Source organism: Macrotis lagotis, chromosome 2 (assembly GCF_037893015.1).
Source record: "Macrotis lagotis isolate mMagLag1 chromosome 2, bilby.v1.9.chrom.fasta, whole genome shotgun sequence".
NCBI lineage: Eukaryota > Metazoa > Chordata > Mammalia > Peramelemorphia > Peramelidae > Macrotis > Macrotis lagotis.
This window is the reverse complement of record NC_133659.1, coordinates 287,692,572-287,704,789: the sequence shown is the minus strand read 5'-3', so window position 1 is coordinate 287,704,789 and position 12,218 is coordinate 287,692,572. Positions and strand designations below refer to the sequence as shown.

Here is a 12,218-nt window from a genome sequence, read left to right as displayed (position 1 = left end):
CTTGCCCAAGGCCACACAGTTAGGTAATTATTAAGTGTCTGAGACCGGATTTGAACCCAGGTATTCATGACTCCAGGGCGGGTACTTTATCCACTACTCCACCTAGCCACCCCAATGCAGATTAATCTTAAAAGTATGTACACATACATTTTTTTAACCCTTAGAGAACACAGCTATTTACCATTTATGAGCACACTTGTATTGCTTTATAAGCATTGTTTGAACTAAGTGGGAGTGAGATAGAAGGCTCGAAGGTAGAATGAAGTTAGCACCAGACTAGAGGCCTGGAAACTGTGGTTAATAATAATGATGGTGATAATAATCATTATATAATGATTTGAAGTTTGTAGAATGTTTTGTATATAGTGTCTCATAATACCCGTGGTTCGGGGTAATCAAAATACCATGGTAACTCGATGTGGATATGTAGGTGATGTCTGACTAATAGGAGAAACTTTGGAGCAACAAGCCTCTGTCATTGCTCCTCTTCCAAAAAGGAAGAGGAACAATGACAGCACAATGAGATGGATATTTTGCTCATAAACTGGATTTTAGTGAGGCACAGTTTGAAAAAGTCATCAAGCTCATCCTGACTTCCAGAATCATAGAAGTCCAGTGGCAGGACATGAAAGGAAAGGAAAGGAAAGGAAAGGAAAGGAAAGGAAAGGAAAGGAAAGGGGAAAGGAAAGGAAAGGAAAGGAAAGGAAAGGGGAGTAGAGGAAAGGAGAGCGGAGGGGAGGGGAGGGGAGGGGAGGAGAGGAGGGGAGGGGAGGGGAGGGGAGGGGAGGGGAGGGGAGGGGAGGGGAGGGGAGGGGAGGGGAGGGGAGGGGAGGGGAGGGGAGGGGAGAGGAGAGGAGAGGAGAGGAGAGGAGAGGAGAGGAGAGGAGAGGAGAGGAGAGGAGAGGAGAGGAGAGGAGAGGAGAGGAGAGGAGAGGAGAGGAGAAGAGAGGAGAGGAAAGATGACTGATGTTGGCTGAGGATGCAGTGGATGCCTCCCCCAGCCTTTTTTTAATGTCATCGCTTTATTGGCTATATGAACTGAGTCAGTGAGTCCAGGGATGGCCTTTTTGAAGTGCATTTAGGTTTTGCAAAGCACTTGACGTGTGTTCTCTCATTTTCACCCATCTGCGAAGCAGGTGCGATTATTATCTCCATCTTGCAAATGAGGAAAGCGGATGAAAGAGGTTGAGCGACCCTCGCAGCGCCGTAAAGCACTTTGCAGCCATTAGGGGACCGGCTGGTGCTCCGCGTCCTTCTATCGCGGCAGCAGCGCGGTCTGCTTTAGCTTCACCGCTCCTGGCCCAGGCACGCGCCTCCGACGCGCTTATTCGCTGCCTTTCTTCGGATGGGTCGGAGGGCCCGGCCCTTGGCCCTGGCAGCCGGTGGCCGGCTCCTCCTCCTCCTCCTCCTCCTCCTCCTCCTCCTCCTCCTCCTCCTCCTCCTCCTCCTCGCCCGGCCCGGCCGGCCGCGGCGGGGACCCAGACAGGCTGGGTTTGACAGCTGGCCGCAGCCCGGGGTCCGCCTCGGCCGCGGACCTGGCCGCCCGGGCACGCCCCCTCTAGAGGAGAGCTCCTGACCTAGCCGCCGATTGGCTGATTCAGCCCGACGGCGGCCAATCGTCTCGCGGCAGGTAAGAGGTCTTCGCCATCCCAGAGCCGAAGCCCCTCCTCCCACTTCCTCCCGTCCCTCCCCCTCCCTCCCGCACACCGCCGCCCCCGCGCTCTCTCGTCCGTCAGCCCGTCTTTCTGTCCCTCCCTCCGTCCATCTTTCGGTCGTTCCTCCCGGCTGTCCGTCAGTCCGTCGTTCTCATCCTTACTCCCCGACATCGCTCGGACCAATAGGAGCCCGAGGCGGTGTGACGGGCGGGTGGGAGAGCCAGTGAAACCCGGCGGCGTCGGGGGGAGGGAGAGGCGACTGCCCGGTTCAGGGCGGAAGCGGCCGCTCTCCGTTTAGGCCGAGGGACGGAAGATGGCGGCGGCGGCGGCGCTGCTCTCCCGGCTGCTGTGGCCGCTGCTCCTGGGGCCGCTCTTGTCCGACTCGCCGGCCCGGGTCGGCGGGAGCTTGAACCTGGAGGAGCTGAACGAGATGCGATACGGCATCGAGATCCTGCCGCGGCCTGTCATGGGAGGGCAGGTGAGCGGGGGGAGGGGCGGGGGAGGACCGGGCCCCTCCGCGCAGCGGGGCTGGGGGGGCAGCTTCTCCCTGTTACAGACGGGGAAACTGAGCCCCGAAAGGGGAGCTGCCTCCCTCTGCGACACTGCAGGCCCGACCCCCCCCCCCACCGTGGCGCAGCGTTGGGGGGCAACGCGGCCCGCCCTCCCCCGGGCATCCTCCGGGCCCAGGCTGGGCCACCCGCGGACCCCCATCCCCCTCCTCTCCTCTTTCAGAGCCAGGCTTCGGAGGTGGTGGTCGTCTCCTCCAAGTACAAGCAGCGATACGAATGCCGGCTGCCCGCCGGAGCCATCCACTTCCAGCGAGAGCATGAGGAGGAGGCCCCTCCTTATAAGGGGCCCGGGGTCCCCGAGCTGCTGAGCCCCATGAGAGAGGCGCCCTGCCTAGTGAAAGTGAATGGGGCTGGGGGGAGAGCCTGGGGGGTCCCAGGGGTCCAGACCCCACGCACAGCCTGATAGAATGCAGGGGCATGAGGAGTGGTGATTAGAGTTGGACAAGGAAAGAGATGGCGATAAAATTAAAAGCTGAGGGGAGATGTGGACAGATATATTGTTTCCCCCCCTTTCTCGCTGAAAGGCAGAATGCTAGAGGCAATTTAGATGTCAAGGAAGCTTTGAAGGAAGAACTAGAGACAGGGAGGTCAAGGGGCAGCAAGGGATCTTCCTTCTGTAGAGAACATGACAGATTTCCTTCAGAGAAAGGTATAAAGATGGACAAGAGAATCTTAAGAACTGGATAGACGCCAAGCTCCCCCTCTCCCCTAGCCCCACTGACTATTAACTTTGTCATTGTTAGACCAAGGACTGGTGGACGTATGAATTTTGTTATGGACGCCACATCCAACAATATCACATGGAAGGTGATTCTTCTAATTCCTTAACTCTCTCACTGACTTCTCTGAAATTCTGTATGACGGTGGCCCATCTTATTCTGATCTCTACCCTTAAAGAAGAGTAACAGTTCTACCCTTTGGTATTTCTTATAGATTCAGAGATCAAAGGTTCTGTTCTCTATCTTGGATATTACCAATCTTCCTTCAACTGGGATGATGAGTCTGCCAAGGTAGTTGTGGTTGGAGGGTTGGGAGGGAAAGGATCCTGGTTAGAGTCTTGAGAATTCTGGGCAGCAGGGAATAGTGGATCTGTGTTAGTCAAACTAGTTTCTCAGTGTCGAATGACCATTTGATTCCTAGGCCCTTGTTCAAAAATCTTGGCATTTTCAGGGCTGCCCCTCCTAGTTTACCATATTTCTCCCCCTCCTTTTAGTCTCTCTTGTCTCCTCTATACATTAGGCCTCCAAGCAACACCGCCTGAAACGTTACCACAGTCAGAACTATGGAAATGGCTCCAAGTGTGACCTGAATGGTCGACCTAGAGAGACTGAAGTCCGGGTGAGTTTGGGGAAATGGAAGTTATCTCTTCTCATGACAAACCAGTTAAACCTTGAGGTGAGAGAGCAGAATGGTCTCTTAGGGCCCGGAACCCATAGACTTAATGATCTGGCTTGACTAGTTAGTTCTTTGCATAATGAATTTATTCCCATTTTCAAATCTCACCCTTCCCGTCCCTAATAGCAACAATAAATCCCACATTATCTCAATCCCTCCTGAATTAACCTCATCTTTCCTGTTCAGTTTCTGTGTGATGAAGGTTCAGATGCTTCAGGTGACTACATTGATCGTGTAGATGAACCTCAGTCATGTTCTTATGTGCTGACTATTCGGACCCCTCGACTTTGTTCCCATCCTCTTCTTCGGCCTCCTCCAAGTGCTGCTCCCCAGGCCATCCGATGCCATCCTACCTTACAGCCAGAGCAGTATGGAGCATATATCCAGGGACAAATGTGTGAGTCTGGGGGCAGGGGACTGGAATATATTTGAGGGAGAGAAGTGGGGGAGAGAGGTAATATTTCAAATGCCTAGTCTCTTGTGCTTTCCAGTTAATGTCCCTTCTTATTTTTCTCCAGTAGATGCAAAGCAGAAAATTGAAGAAATCTCTGAGAAGCTTCACAACCCAGACCTTGAAATGTGGAGTGAGACAAAGTTTGGGGTCCTCGATACAAAGGGAACAGGTCATATTTCCTCTCAGTTATGCTGGGAGGTGGCTCTTCCCTGCCAGTGATAGCAGCCCCTGGGAAGGGAAAGGGGTGCCACATATCTTGACACCTTTATTCCATCTGTTGAGATCTGTTCAGAGGAGGTGCAGGTGTAGTTCCCTCTGTTTCCTTTTTTTCTTCAGACCTTGCCTTGTCCCATCCCTACTCCCAGGTGTGAACCAACCCAAAGGTGACCCCGGAGAATCAGATAACTGGAATAAACCCCCTCAGACTGAAGAACAGGCCCCTCCAAAGCAAGAGGCTCAGACTGAGGTAAGAGCAAACTTCTTCTTGATCATCCCTTCTGAATTGAAGAGAGAAATTAAATAGGAAGAGTCATTTGTGATGGAAGCATCATGAGATGGCCAAAGTGTACCTGAAATGGAGGGATACACTTGGGTGGTGGGGTGGTTATGGCAGCAGGAAGCAAAGAGCCATTGGAACTTAACCTTTCTTCCCCCCTAATTAGGAGCAGGACCTCAACCTGGAGAAGGAAAGTCTAGCCCCAGGTCATGTAGATGGTAAGTTAGCTGCTCTGCTCACAGTGTGGGTAGAAACGAGGGAAACCAGAAGAAGAGGGTTGTGGGCAGCTTCATGACAGACTGGGGCTTTTGCACAAATTCCCACTTCAATAGGAATGATTCTGGACAATCATTTAATTCCTTGGGTGCAATGGGAGACATAGGCCCTAGAAAAATCCAACCTTTAGCCCTAAGAACTCTCTTTCTAGTCCTTCCAAAGACTACAGAGTTTGAGTACAGTACAAGCAGAGGCCTTGTAACTTAGTAGCCTAGCCTCTGAGATATTTTCCACTGCTATCTGTTGTGTCTACCTCCCTTTCCTTGGTTTCTTCCTCACCTACACATCCAATCAGTTGCTAGATATTGCAGTTTCTATCCCTGTGTTCCTCACACTTTTCCTTTTTAATCACTGATACATTGAGTTCAGGCCCTCAGCACCTTTCTTCTAGTAGATTGAATTGTCCTACCAAGTCTCTCAGCACCACATAGCTGCCTACAGGATGTTTCCTAAGCCCAGGTCTGATCATGCTACTTGCCTATTCATCGATCACCAGTGGCTCCCTTTCACCTCTAGATAAAATATATATTCTTCCTTTTGACTTCTAAAACACTTCACGATTTGGTTCTTTCCAGATTCATTATTTTTCCAGGTTCATTATTCCTCTTCCAGAACTCTCTGGTCCAGTCCACTTGGCTGTCTTTGTTCTTTTCCCTTCTGGGCTCTGAACTGCCAATCAGTCCCCCTTGCTTAGATTGCTTTCATTCCCCACTTGTACCTTAGAGAATCCTTCAATTCCTTTAAGAAGCAGCTCGAGGGGCAGCTAGGTGGCACAGTGGATAGAGCACTGGTCATGGAGTCAGAAGGACCTGAGTTCAAATCCAACTTCAGTCACTTAATAATTGCCTAGCTGGGTGACCTTGGGCAGTCACTTAACCCCATTGCCTTAAATAAATTTAAAAAAAAAAGCCTCTCAAGAATCATTTTCTACATAAATCCTTTCCTAATTATCTCCCTACCCCCCCCATGACCGAATCCCATTCCTCCTTCCCTTCTATGTTATATTTAAATACCTTGCACTTATTTTGTATTTATTTTTTAGGCACCTAAATATGTTCACTTTGTCTTATCTGATAGAATGTAAGCTTTTTGAAGGTAGAGATTCTTTTATTCTTTGCTTTTCCCAGTGCTTTGCACAGTATCTTGCAGATGGCACAATCAAGTCTTGGTCATTTAATTTTGCATTATCAAAATAAGTGCCTTACATTGGTGTAGAGCTTTTCAATTTGCTTTCATGTTATGTAATGGATCTTTACAAGTGTCTGAGGTAGACAGTTCAAGTATTATTATTCCCATTTAGTAGTTGATAAAACTGAGGCTTAGAGACCTGAGTTGGCACCTATTTATATTTAGTATGTGGCCATGCTGGGTTTGGAATCCAGGGCTTTTTAGCACTCATTGATCTTAAGTACTTTTCAGCACTAGCTACCTTATGTTCTGTATGTAAGTCTTTGTTTCACCCATTAGATTGGTAACTGGGAGGGCATAGACATGTCTCCTGTATTTCTATTTTTTTTTTTTAGTTTTTGCAAGGCAATAGGGTTAAGTGACTTACCCAAGGTCACACAGCTAGGTAATTACTGAATTTCTGAGACTGGATTTGAATTCAGGTCCTCCTGACTCTAGGGCTGGTGCTCTATCCTCTGAACCACCTAACTACCCCCTCTTCTCTCTTTTTTTTATTCCTATTTCTTTTTACCTCATCTCAAAGAATCTGGGAGGGATTTTGTACACAGTGTTCTTCTCCTGTCCTCCAGGTTTCCATGACAATGTACAGGTCAAGGTCATTCGGAATCCAGGGGACTTGGTTCGATTCATAGAGGAACTGAAAGGTGGGGCAAAAAAGGTATGGACTCCTCTGGTACCTTAATTTATTTATTCTGGATTTCTCATGTATTTTCCCTGTCTTGAGTCTTTTTCTTCTAGGTAATTGTCCTCTCCCCTCCCCCATACCCATAAAGCCCTCCTCCTTCCTTTCATTTCTTTCTATTTTTAAAAAATATTTTAATTTTTCATTTATATGCAAAGATAGTTTTTTCAATAATCATTTTTTTGTAAGGTTTTGAGTTTCACTTTTTTCCCCTTTCTTTCATTTCTCTTGTGACCTCACATCCACTCTGACAGACAGCTGGCTCTTGTATAGCTTCTTCAGGATCTTTTTTCCTCATCTTCACCCTTTAGCTTTTCTTTTTCTTCAATCCTTCTCCCATATCAGGGGAAACTAAACCCAGTCCAGGAAGGAGATGTAGAGACTGCTACAGAAGTCACCCAAGAGGAACCAGAAGTCAAAGTTGATGGTGGTGAAGAAGAGAGGAGTGAGGAGGAAGAAGAGGATGAGGAAGAACGACTCTTGGGGGAATTTGAAAAGGAACTAGAAGGAATGCTGCTACCTTCAGACAGAGGCAGACTTCGGTTTGAGGTGAAGACTGGAATGGAGAAGGAGCTGGATAACATTATCCAGGAGGTGAGACATGTCACTAGTCTGATTTTCTCTGAGGAGACAGAGGAGAGGAGGAAATCTGGGAAAGGAGCAGAAGGGATAAATGTTAATGATACCTGATGGTTTCACACTATTTTGGTGGTTTACTAAGTACATTTCATTCTCATTTGATCCTCCCAAAAGCCCTGTGGGAGAGAATAAATATTATTAGCCCCATTTTACAGATCAGGAGATTGAGGCCTAGGGATTAAAGACACACAACTGGTGATTGAGATGAGACTCAAACTCAGGTTCTCTGGGCCCAAATCTGGTAATCTTTATTTTATAGCCCAGCCACCTTCTTCAGTTATGAAAGGAGGGTTATTAGTGTTGGAAGAAAAAGGAGTTGGAGTCTTTATTAGACTCCCAACCAAGAGGCAGAGAGTCTGGATTCCCTAACTCTGATTTCTTCCCCTTTCCCCCATCTTCCTTGGGTATTTCTAGGCAGAATCAGAGCTGGACGCAGAGGAGCCAAGGAGTGCAACAGAACGCAGCCAAGCCTCCCAGGCCTTAGCATCCACTCTCAACAAGCTCATTCAGAGGATGGATGGAAGACAGGGACCTGACCAGGGGGAGGGGCCCATGGAAAGGGGTACTACCCCTCCAACCAGCCCTCCCCCGCCTCAGTCCACAGGTAAGAGCAGTCATTCAGATGCAGGAAATTTAGTGATTGCCACCCCTCTCTACCAATCTTGTTGTGGGGGTTTTATGTCTAAACCCACCAGTTTCAAATAAACCTGCTCATTTTTGCTTAGTTTCCAGATCATCCAGCAGTGGGATTCTACACTTGGTTTTTTCCATTTTGCAAAAATGATTAAATTCATTTCTTCAATTTATAGTTATTTTTCTCTTATACTCCTCAGTGTTCATTCTCCAGGATCCCATGTCTTATGAACAATATAAAAGATGACTTACATGGAGAATGGGGAATGACTCTGGGAAAGGAACCCATGGGGTTTGGTGGAGAGCTTACCGGCCTAATTTATTCTGAAATCATTATAGGTTGTTGTGACAAAGTTGAAGAGTAACTTGAGTTTGGCAATAAGGAAGGCTCTTTTATCCCTGACTTAATGACTTATGACTCTGTCTTCTCTGTTCCCCTGTATGTCCTTGTATGACATTCTTCTTCTCTGCCTACCACCGCTGTGTCCTCCAAAAGATGAGGAAACTGAGCGCCGGGTCAGAGTTCGGGTCACCAGACTCCGTGCTGGAGGCCCGAATCAGGATCTGTCTGTCTTTGAGATGAAGCGGGAAAATCCACAAGTGAAACATATAGAGGGACTGGTGAAGGACCTGCTTGAGAGGGAGGGGCTCACAGCTGAAGGTGGGAAAGAGAGACTTGGGGACCTGGGAGGGCTGGGAGGTGGGGAGGGCTGACCAAGGAGTGGGTGGAACACCTGCCAGAACATTTATTAAGCACTTGCAGGGCCCAGTGCTAAGCTCCTAGAAAGCCAAGAAAGGCCCTGCTGTTAAGGAACAATCACTCCAACTGGGAGAGACAACCCTAAGTGGAGGCTCATGGTTGAAAGTTGAGGTGGTGGGTGGACCTTTGGAGAAGGGATCCATCTCATGGAAAACCCTACTGAGGTTTCTAACTCTTGTCTCTCCCTCTGACCCCTCTTGTAGGTAAAGTTGAAATCAAGATTGTTCGACCAGGAGCTGGAGAGACTGAAGAAGAGGATGGACATTGGCTGTCTGATGAGGACACCAAGAACCTGAAGGAGATTTTCTTCAACATCCTGGTGAGACACGTGTCTTCTAATCAGATACTTCATCCTCTTGTCAAATGTTTACTTCCATTAAGGGCCCCGGTGCTTCCTCTGACTCTTCAGTTGATATTTCCCATCTCATCCACTCTTCATTTTGTCTTTCAGATCCAGGGAGCAGAGGAGGCGCAGAAAGAACGACAAAGACAGCGTCAGTTGGAGAGTAATTACCGACGAGTATGGGGGCCCCAAGGGGAGGAGGGAACTGGGGACCACGAGGAGTTTGACTTCTGAGATGCCTTCTCCCCACAGTCACTCTGAAGAGTCCTTCTGAACCTCTCTAACCTGTCACCTGCACCGAACCCCCATTTTAGTGTCCCCAGAAATGGAACAACAGACTGGAGCCAAGCTGTGGAGTCCAGGGGACTTGGGAGGGGTTCTTTCATCAGGGGTATTGGGGCTGGGTGGGATTTAGCATGCTATTGCTACAAGATGTTTGTAACAATATAGGGTTCCCCTCAAGGTTAATCTAGCCTTCTCCCTCTCCTATAATTTCCCAACTTTAGCTCTCTCCCCTAGATCTCCACTTATCCTTTCCCAGCTCTTTATCTCACTCTCTACCCTGAGGTACTGTGGCCTATTTAAAAAAAAAAATAGAGGGGATATTAAGGGGATGGGAGATGGCCATTAATAGGGCTTGAACTGCCCTGATTGCTCTATCTGGGAGTTAGGGGTGTTATTCAGTTGAAAATATTCCCAGTAGTATGTCTGCCCCACTCCTCCTTCCCTTAGAAAGATTCCCAGCTCCTACTATTTGAAGTTATTTTGCTCCCTTACTTAGGATGGGATGATGTCTAATTGGAATTCTCCCAGTAATTTCCCTTGCTTATGATTTGGAGGGTGGGGGTGAGAGGCAACTTCCTCCTCTGGTTGTGATGCCATAGGAGATGGGAGAGGCCTTCACCACTAGGAGCTGGGTTTTCCCTGTCCCCTCCTTTTGAATAAATCAGGTTTCTTAATAAAGTGAACTGGACCCTGAAACTGTCTGTCTGTTAGAGGTAGGCTTTCTTATTCTCATCACACTTTGCCTAGAGAAGGGAGTTTCCTGTCCAGAGGAAAGGAAGGAACCCTTATCTCACCTCTACCTTGCTGAATTTCTTGCTTGGGGTTTTATTCTTCAGGTTCTGCTCTCATTCAGCCTTAACTACTACATTTGTTCAGGGTGGGGGGACATGGATATAACTATCTATTCATAGCAGAAAGCAGTCATGCCTAAGCAAAGCTCAGACAATTTCTGCTTTGTCTTCTCTTTCCTACCTTTCCCTATTGTGGCTGTTCTCAACTGCTTCCTTGGCACTGTTTTTTTCCTCTCCTTCCAATTTATGTCTAAAATCTGAAGCTTTGGTGGTTTAGTGCTTGCAGTGTAGATAGCCAACCTTAGAAAGAGACTTCCCTCCCATTCCCCATTTCTAATTTTTTTAGTCTTTATCTTCCCCTCTCCCCATACAACCTAAGGCCACCAAGGGAATCTGTGTTCCTATCCTCATCTCCATCCTTTTGTCTTCCTTGCACACTTGATGTTTTCTTCTTGTGGGTGGAAATTAGGTTATTACTCTTCATGTAAAGCATTGGAATATTTTTAAATTTTGGAATATATGATTTTCGGGTTAGAAATTACTCAGGTTGGAAGGTAGGGAAGGAAGAGTCAATCTTCAGTGATAGAGCTATTAGCTTTTGCTCAGAGATTGATATGAAATGTTTATTGGATCCATCTGCTGTCAGTTTTTCCAGCCAGCTGGAACTTGGTGGGAGGTACCAGAAAGAACCAACTGTGATGCTTGAAAAGATAGTTCTGAACACTTTGGGAGAGAGCTATGATAAGGGCTAGCTTTGAAAGCTTAAAAAAGGTGAAGGAAGGGGAAAAAAAAAGGTGAAGGTCATGTGAGACGGGCCTCTGTTAGACTGAGATAGTAACTAGAGGAAAAATGAACTATTTCACCTAAGGGGACGAGGAAGTCTTTAAGGAAGTCTAGGAGAATATTTTTGGTTGATTGAAGGACAACACGTAAAGAGGTAGAAGGTGAGAATAAAACTAGAGTTGGAAAGGGTTAAAATGAAAAGTGTCCCTATGACTTTGGGAAGTGATGGTCTAATATCTGACATGCTGCTTTAATTTATTTCTTGCCTTAATTATCTTGTAAAGCTTTTTTTAACACTGACTTTGTACTGGTTGAACAGAAATCATACTTGCAAACAGCTGACCTCAAGGTTAGGAGAAACCTTCAGATTTCCTTGGGAGAGCAGGTTGTGGCAGCAGGAGAAAGAGAGAAAGGAAGAAACCCTGGGGAAGGGGCTTTGGGATTCAGCTGCAGAAATCATACTCATCCTCCCAGGAGCCAGTGGTGGAATACAAAACCTCTGAGCCTGCATCACATGAGTGAGTCTGAAGGGCACATCTTGGACAGACCACTGGGACTGGTGATACAAGCTGAGATTCACCCCACAAAGAAGTAAAAGCTCATGAAGAGCTGGTGTGTTATCCCAGAGAGTCTCCGAGCTTGAAGGAGAATGCTACTGTAACAGATATATTAGATACCTGTGAATTATTGGGCTATTTACCATTTTTTCCAAACAAAAATTACAAACTGCTTTAGAGTTTTTTTTCTTTTGAAAGGAATGTCACTCCCCGCCCCTCCCAGGAGCTGTTTGCAGAAAGTAGGGACCTTTTAAATCTTGCTTCTTTTAGTTCATTGAACTACACCTTCATTTAAGGAATTATGAAGAAAGAGAAGACAGACTAGCCATATTAACAAAAACCACTTCTACATTTGGAAAATAGCTGTAAATGGGAAAGAGTTGTTCTCTTTTTGTAAATTTTGGAAGGGGAAATTGGTAAAGAAAAATGCCCTTTTTGAATTGGAAATTGTGTTATTACTGTGCGTTGAAATATTAAAAAGATGACATTTTAGGAAAAACTCACTGTGGGGAAGAGCAAGGTGGGAACCAGCCTGAAAATGACTAGTGACCATCATCTTAAGGCACCAGTAAAAAAGGTAGAGCAAGTCCAGGCAGGTGTGCAATAAATATTAATTGTATGGCTATTGTCTTAATTCTGTGAAGAGAACAATAGCTACAAGCAAATGGAGCTTGGTAGAATGAGCCAGACAAACTACTTTCGGTGCTTGAGG

General features: G+C 47.0%; 1 protein-coding gene across 6 annotated transcripts; it reads left to right on the top strand.

Moving 5' to 3' along the window:
- Positions 1-1,925: 1,925 nt before the first annotated feature.
- On the top strand, positions 1,926-12,005 carry OS9 (OS9 endoplasmic reticulum lectin). Of its 6 annotated transcripts, none has more exons than XM_074226279.1 (16): positions 1,934-2,133; positions 2,388-2,564; positions 2,968-3,031; positions 3,158-3,234; positions 3,464-3,562; positions 3,806-4,016; positions 4,138-4,242; positions 4,439-4,539; positions 4,736-4,787; positions 6,603-6,691; positions 7,061-7,309; positions 7,769-7,958; positions 8,484-8,648; positions 8,951-9,066; positions 9,199-9,241; positions 9,343-12,005. In XM_074226279.1, the coding sequence occupies exons 1-16, from the start codon at positions 1,969-1,971 to the stop codon at positions 9,372-9,374; spliced, it is 1,935 nt and encodes a 644-aa protein (XP_074082380.1). In that variant the 5' UTR covers positions 1,934-1,968; the 3' UTR covers positions 9,375-12,005. The 6 variants fall into 6 exon arrangements, with proteins under 6 accessions (XP_074082379.1, XP_074082378.1, XP_074082376.1 ...); XM_074226276.1 differs by having other exon boundaries at positions 9,199-9,253; XM_074226278.1 differs by having other exon boundaries at positions 1,926-2,133; positions 4,141-4,203; positions 9,199-12,005.
- Positions 12,006-12,218: the final 213 nt, after the last annotated feature.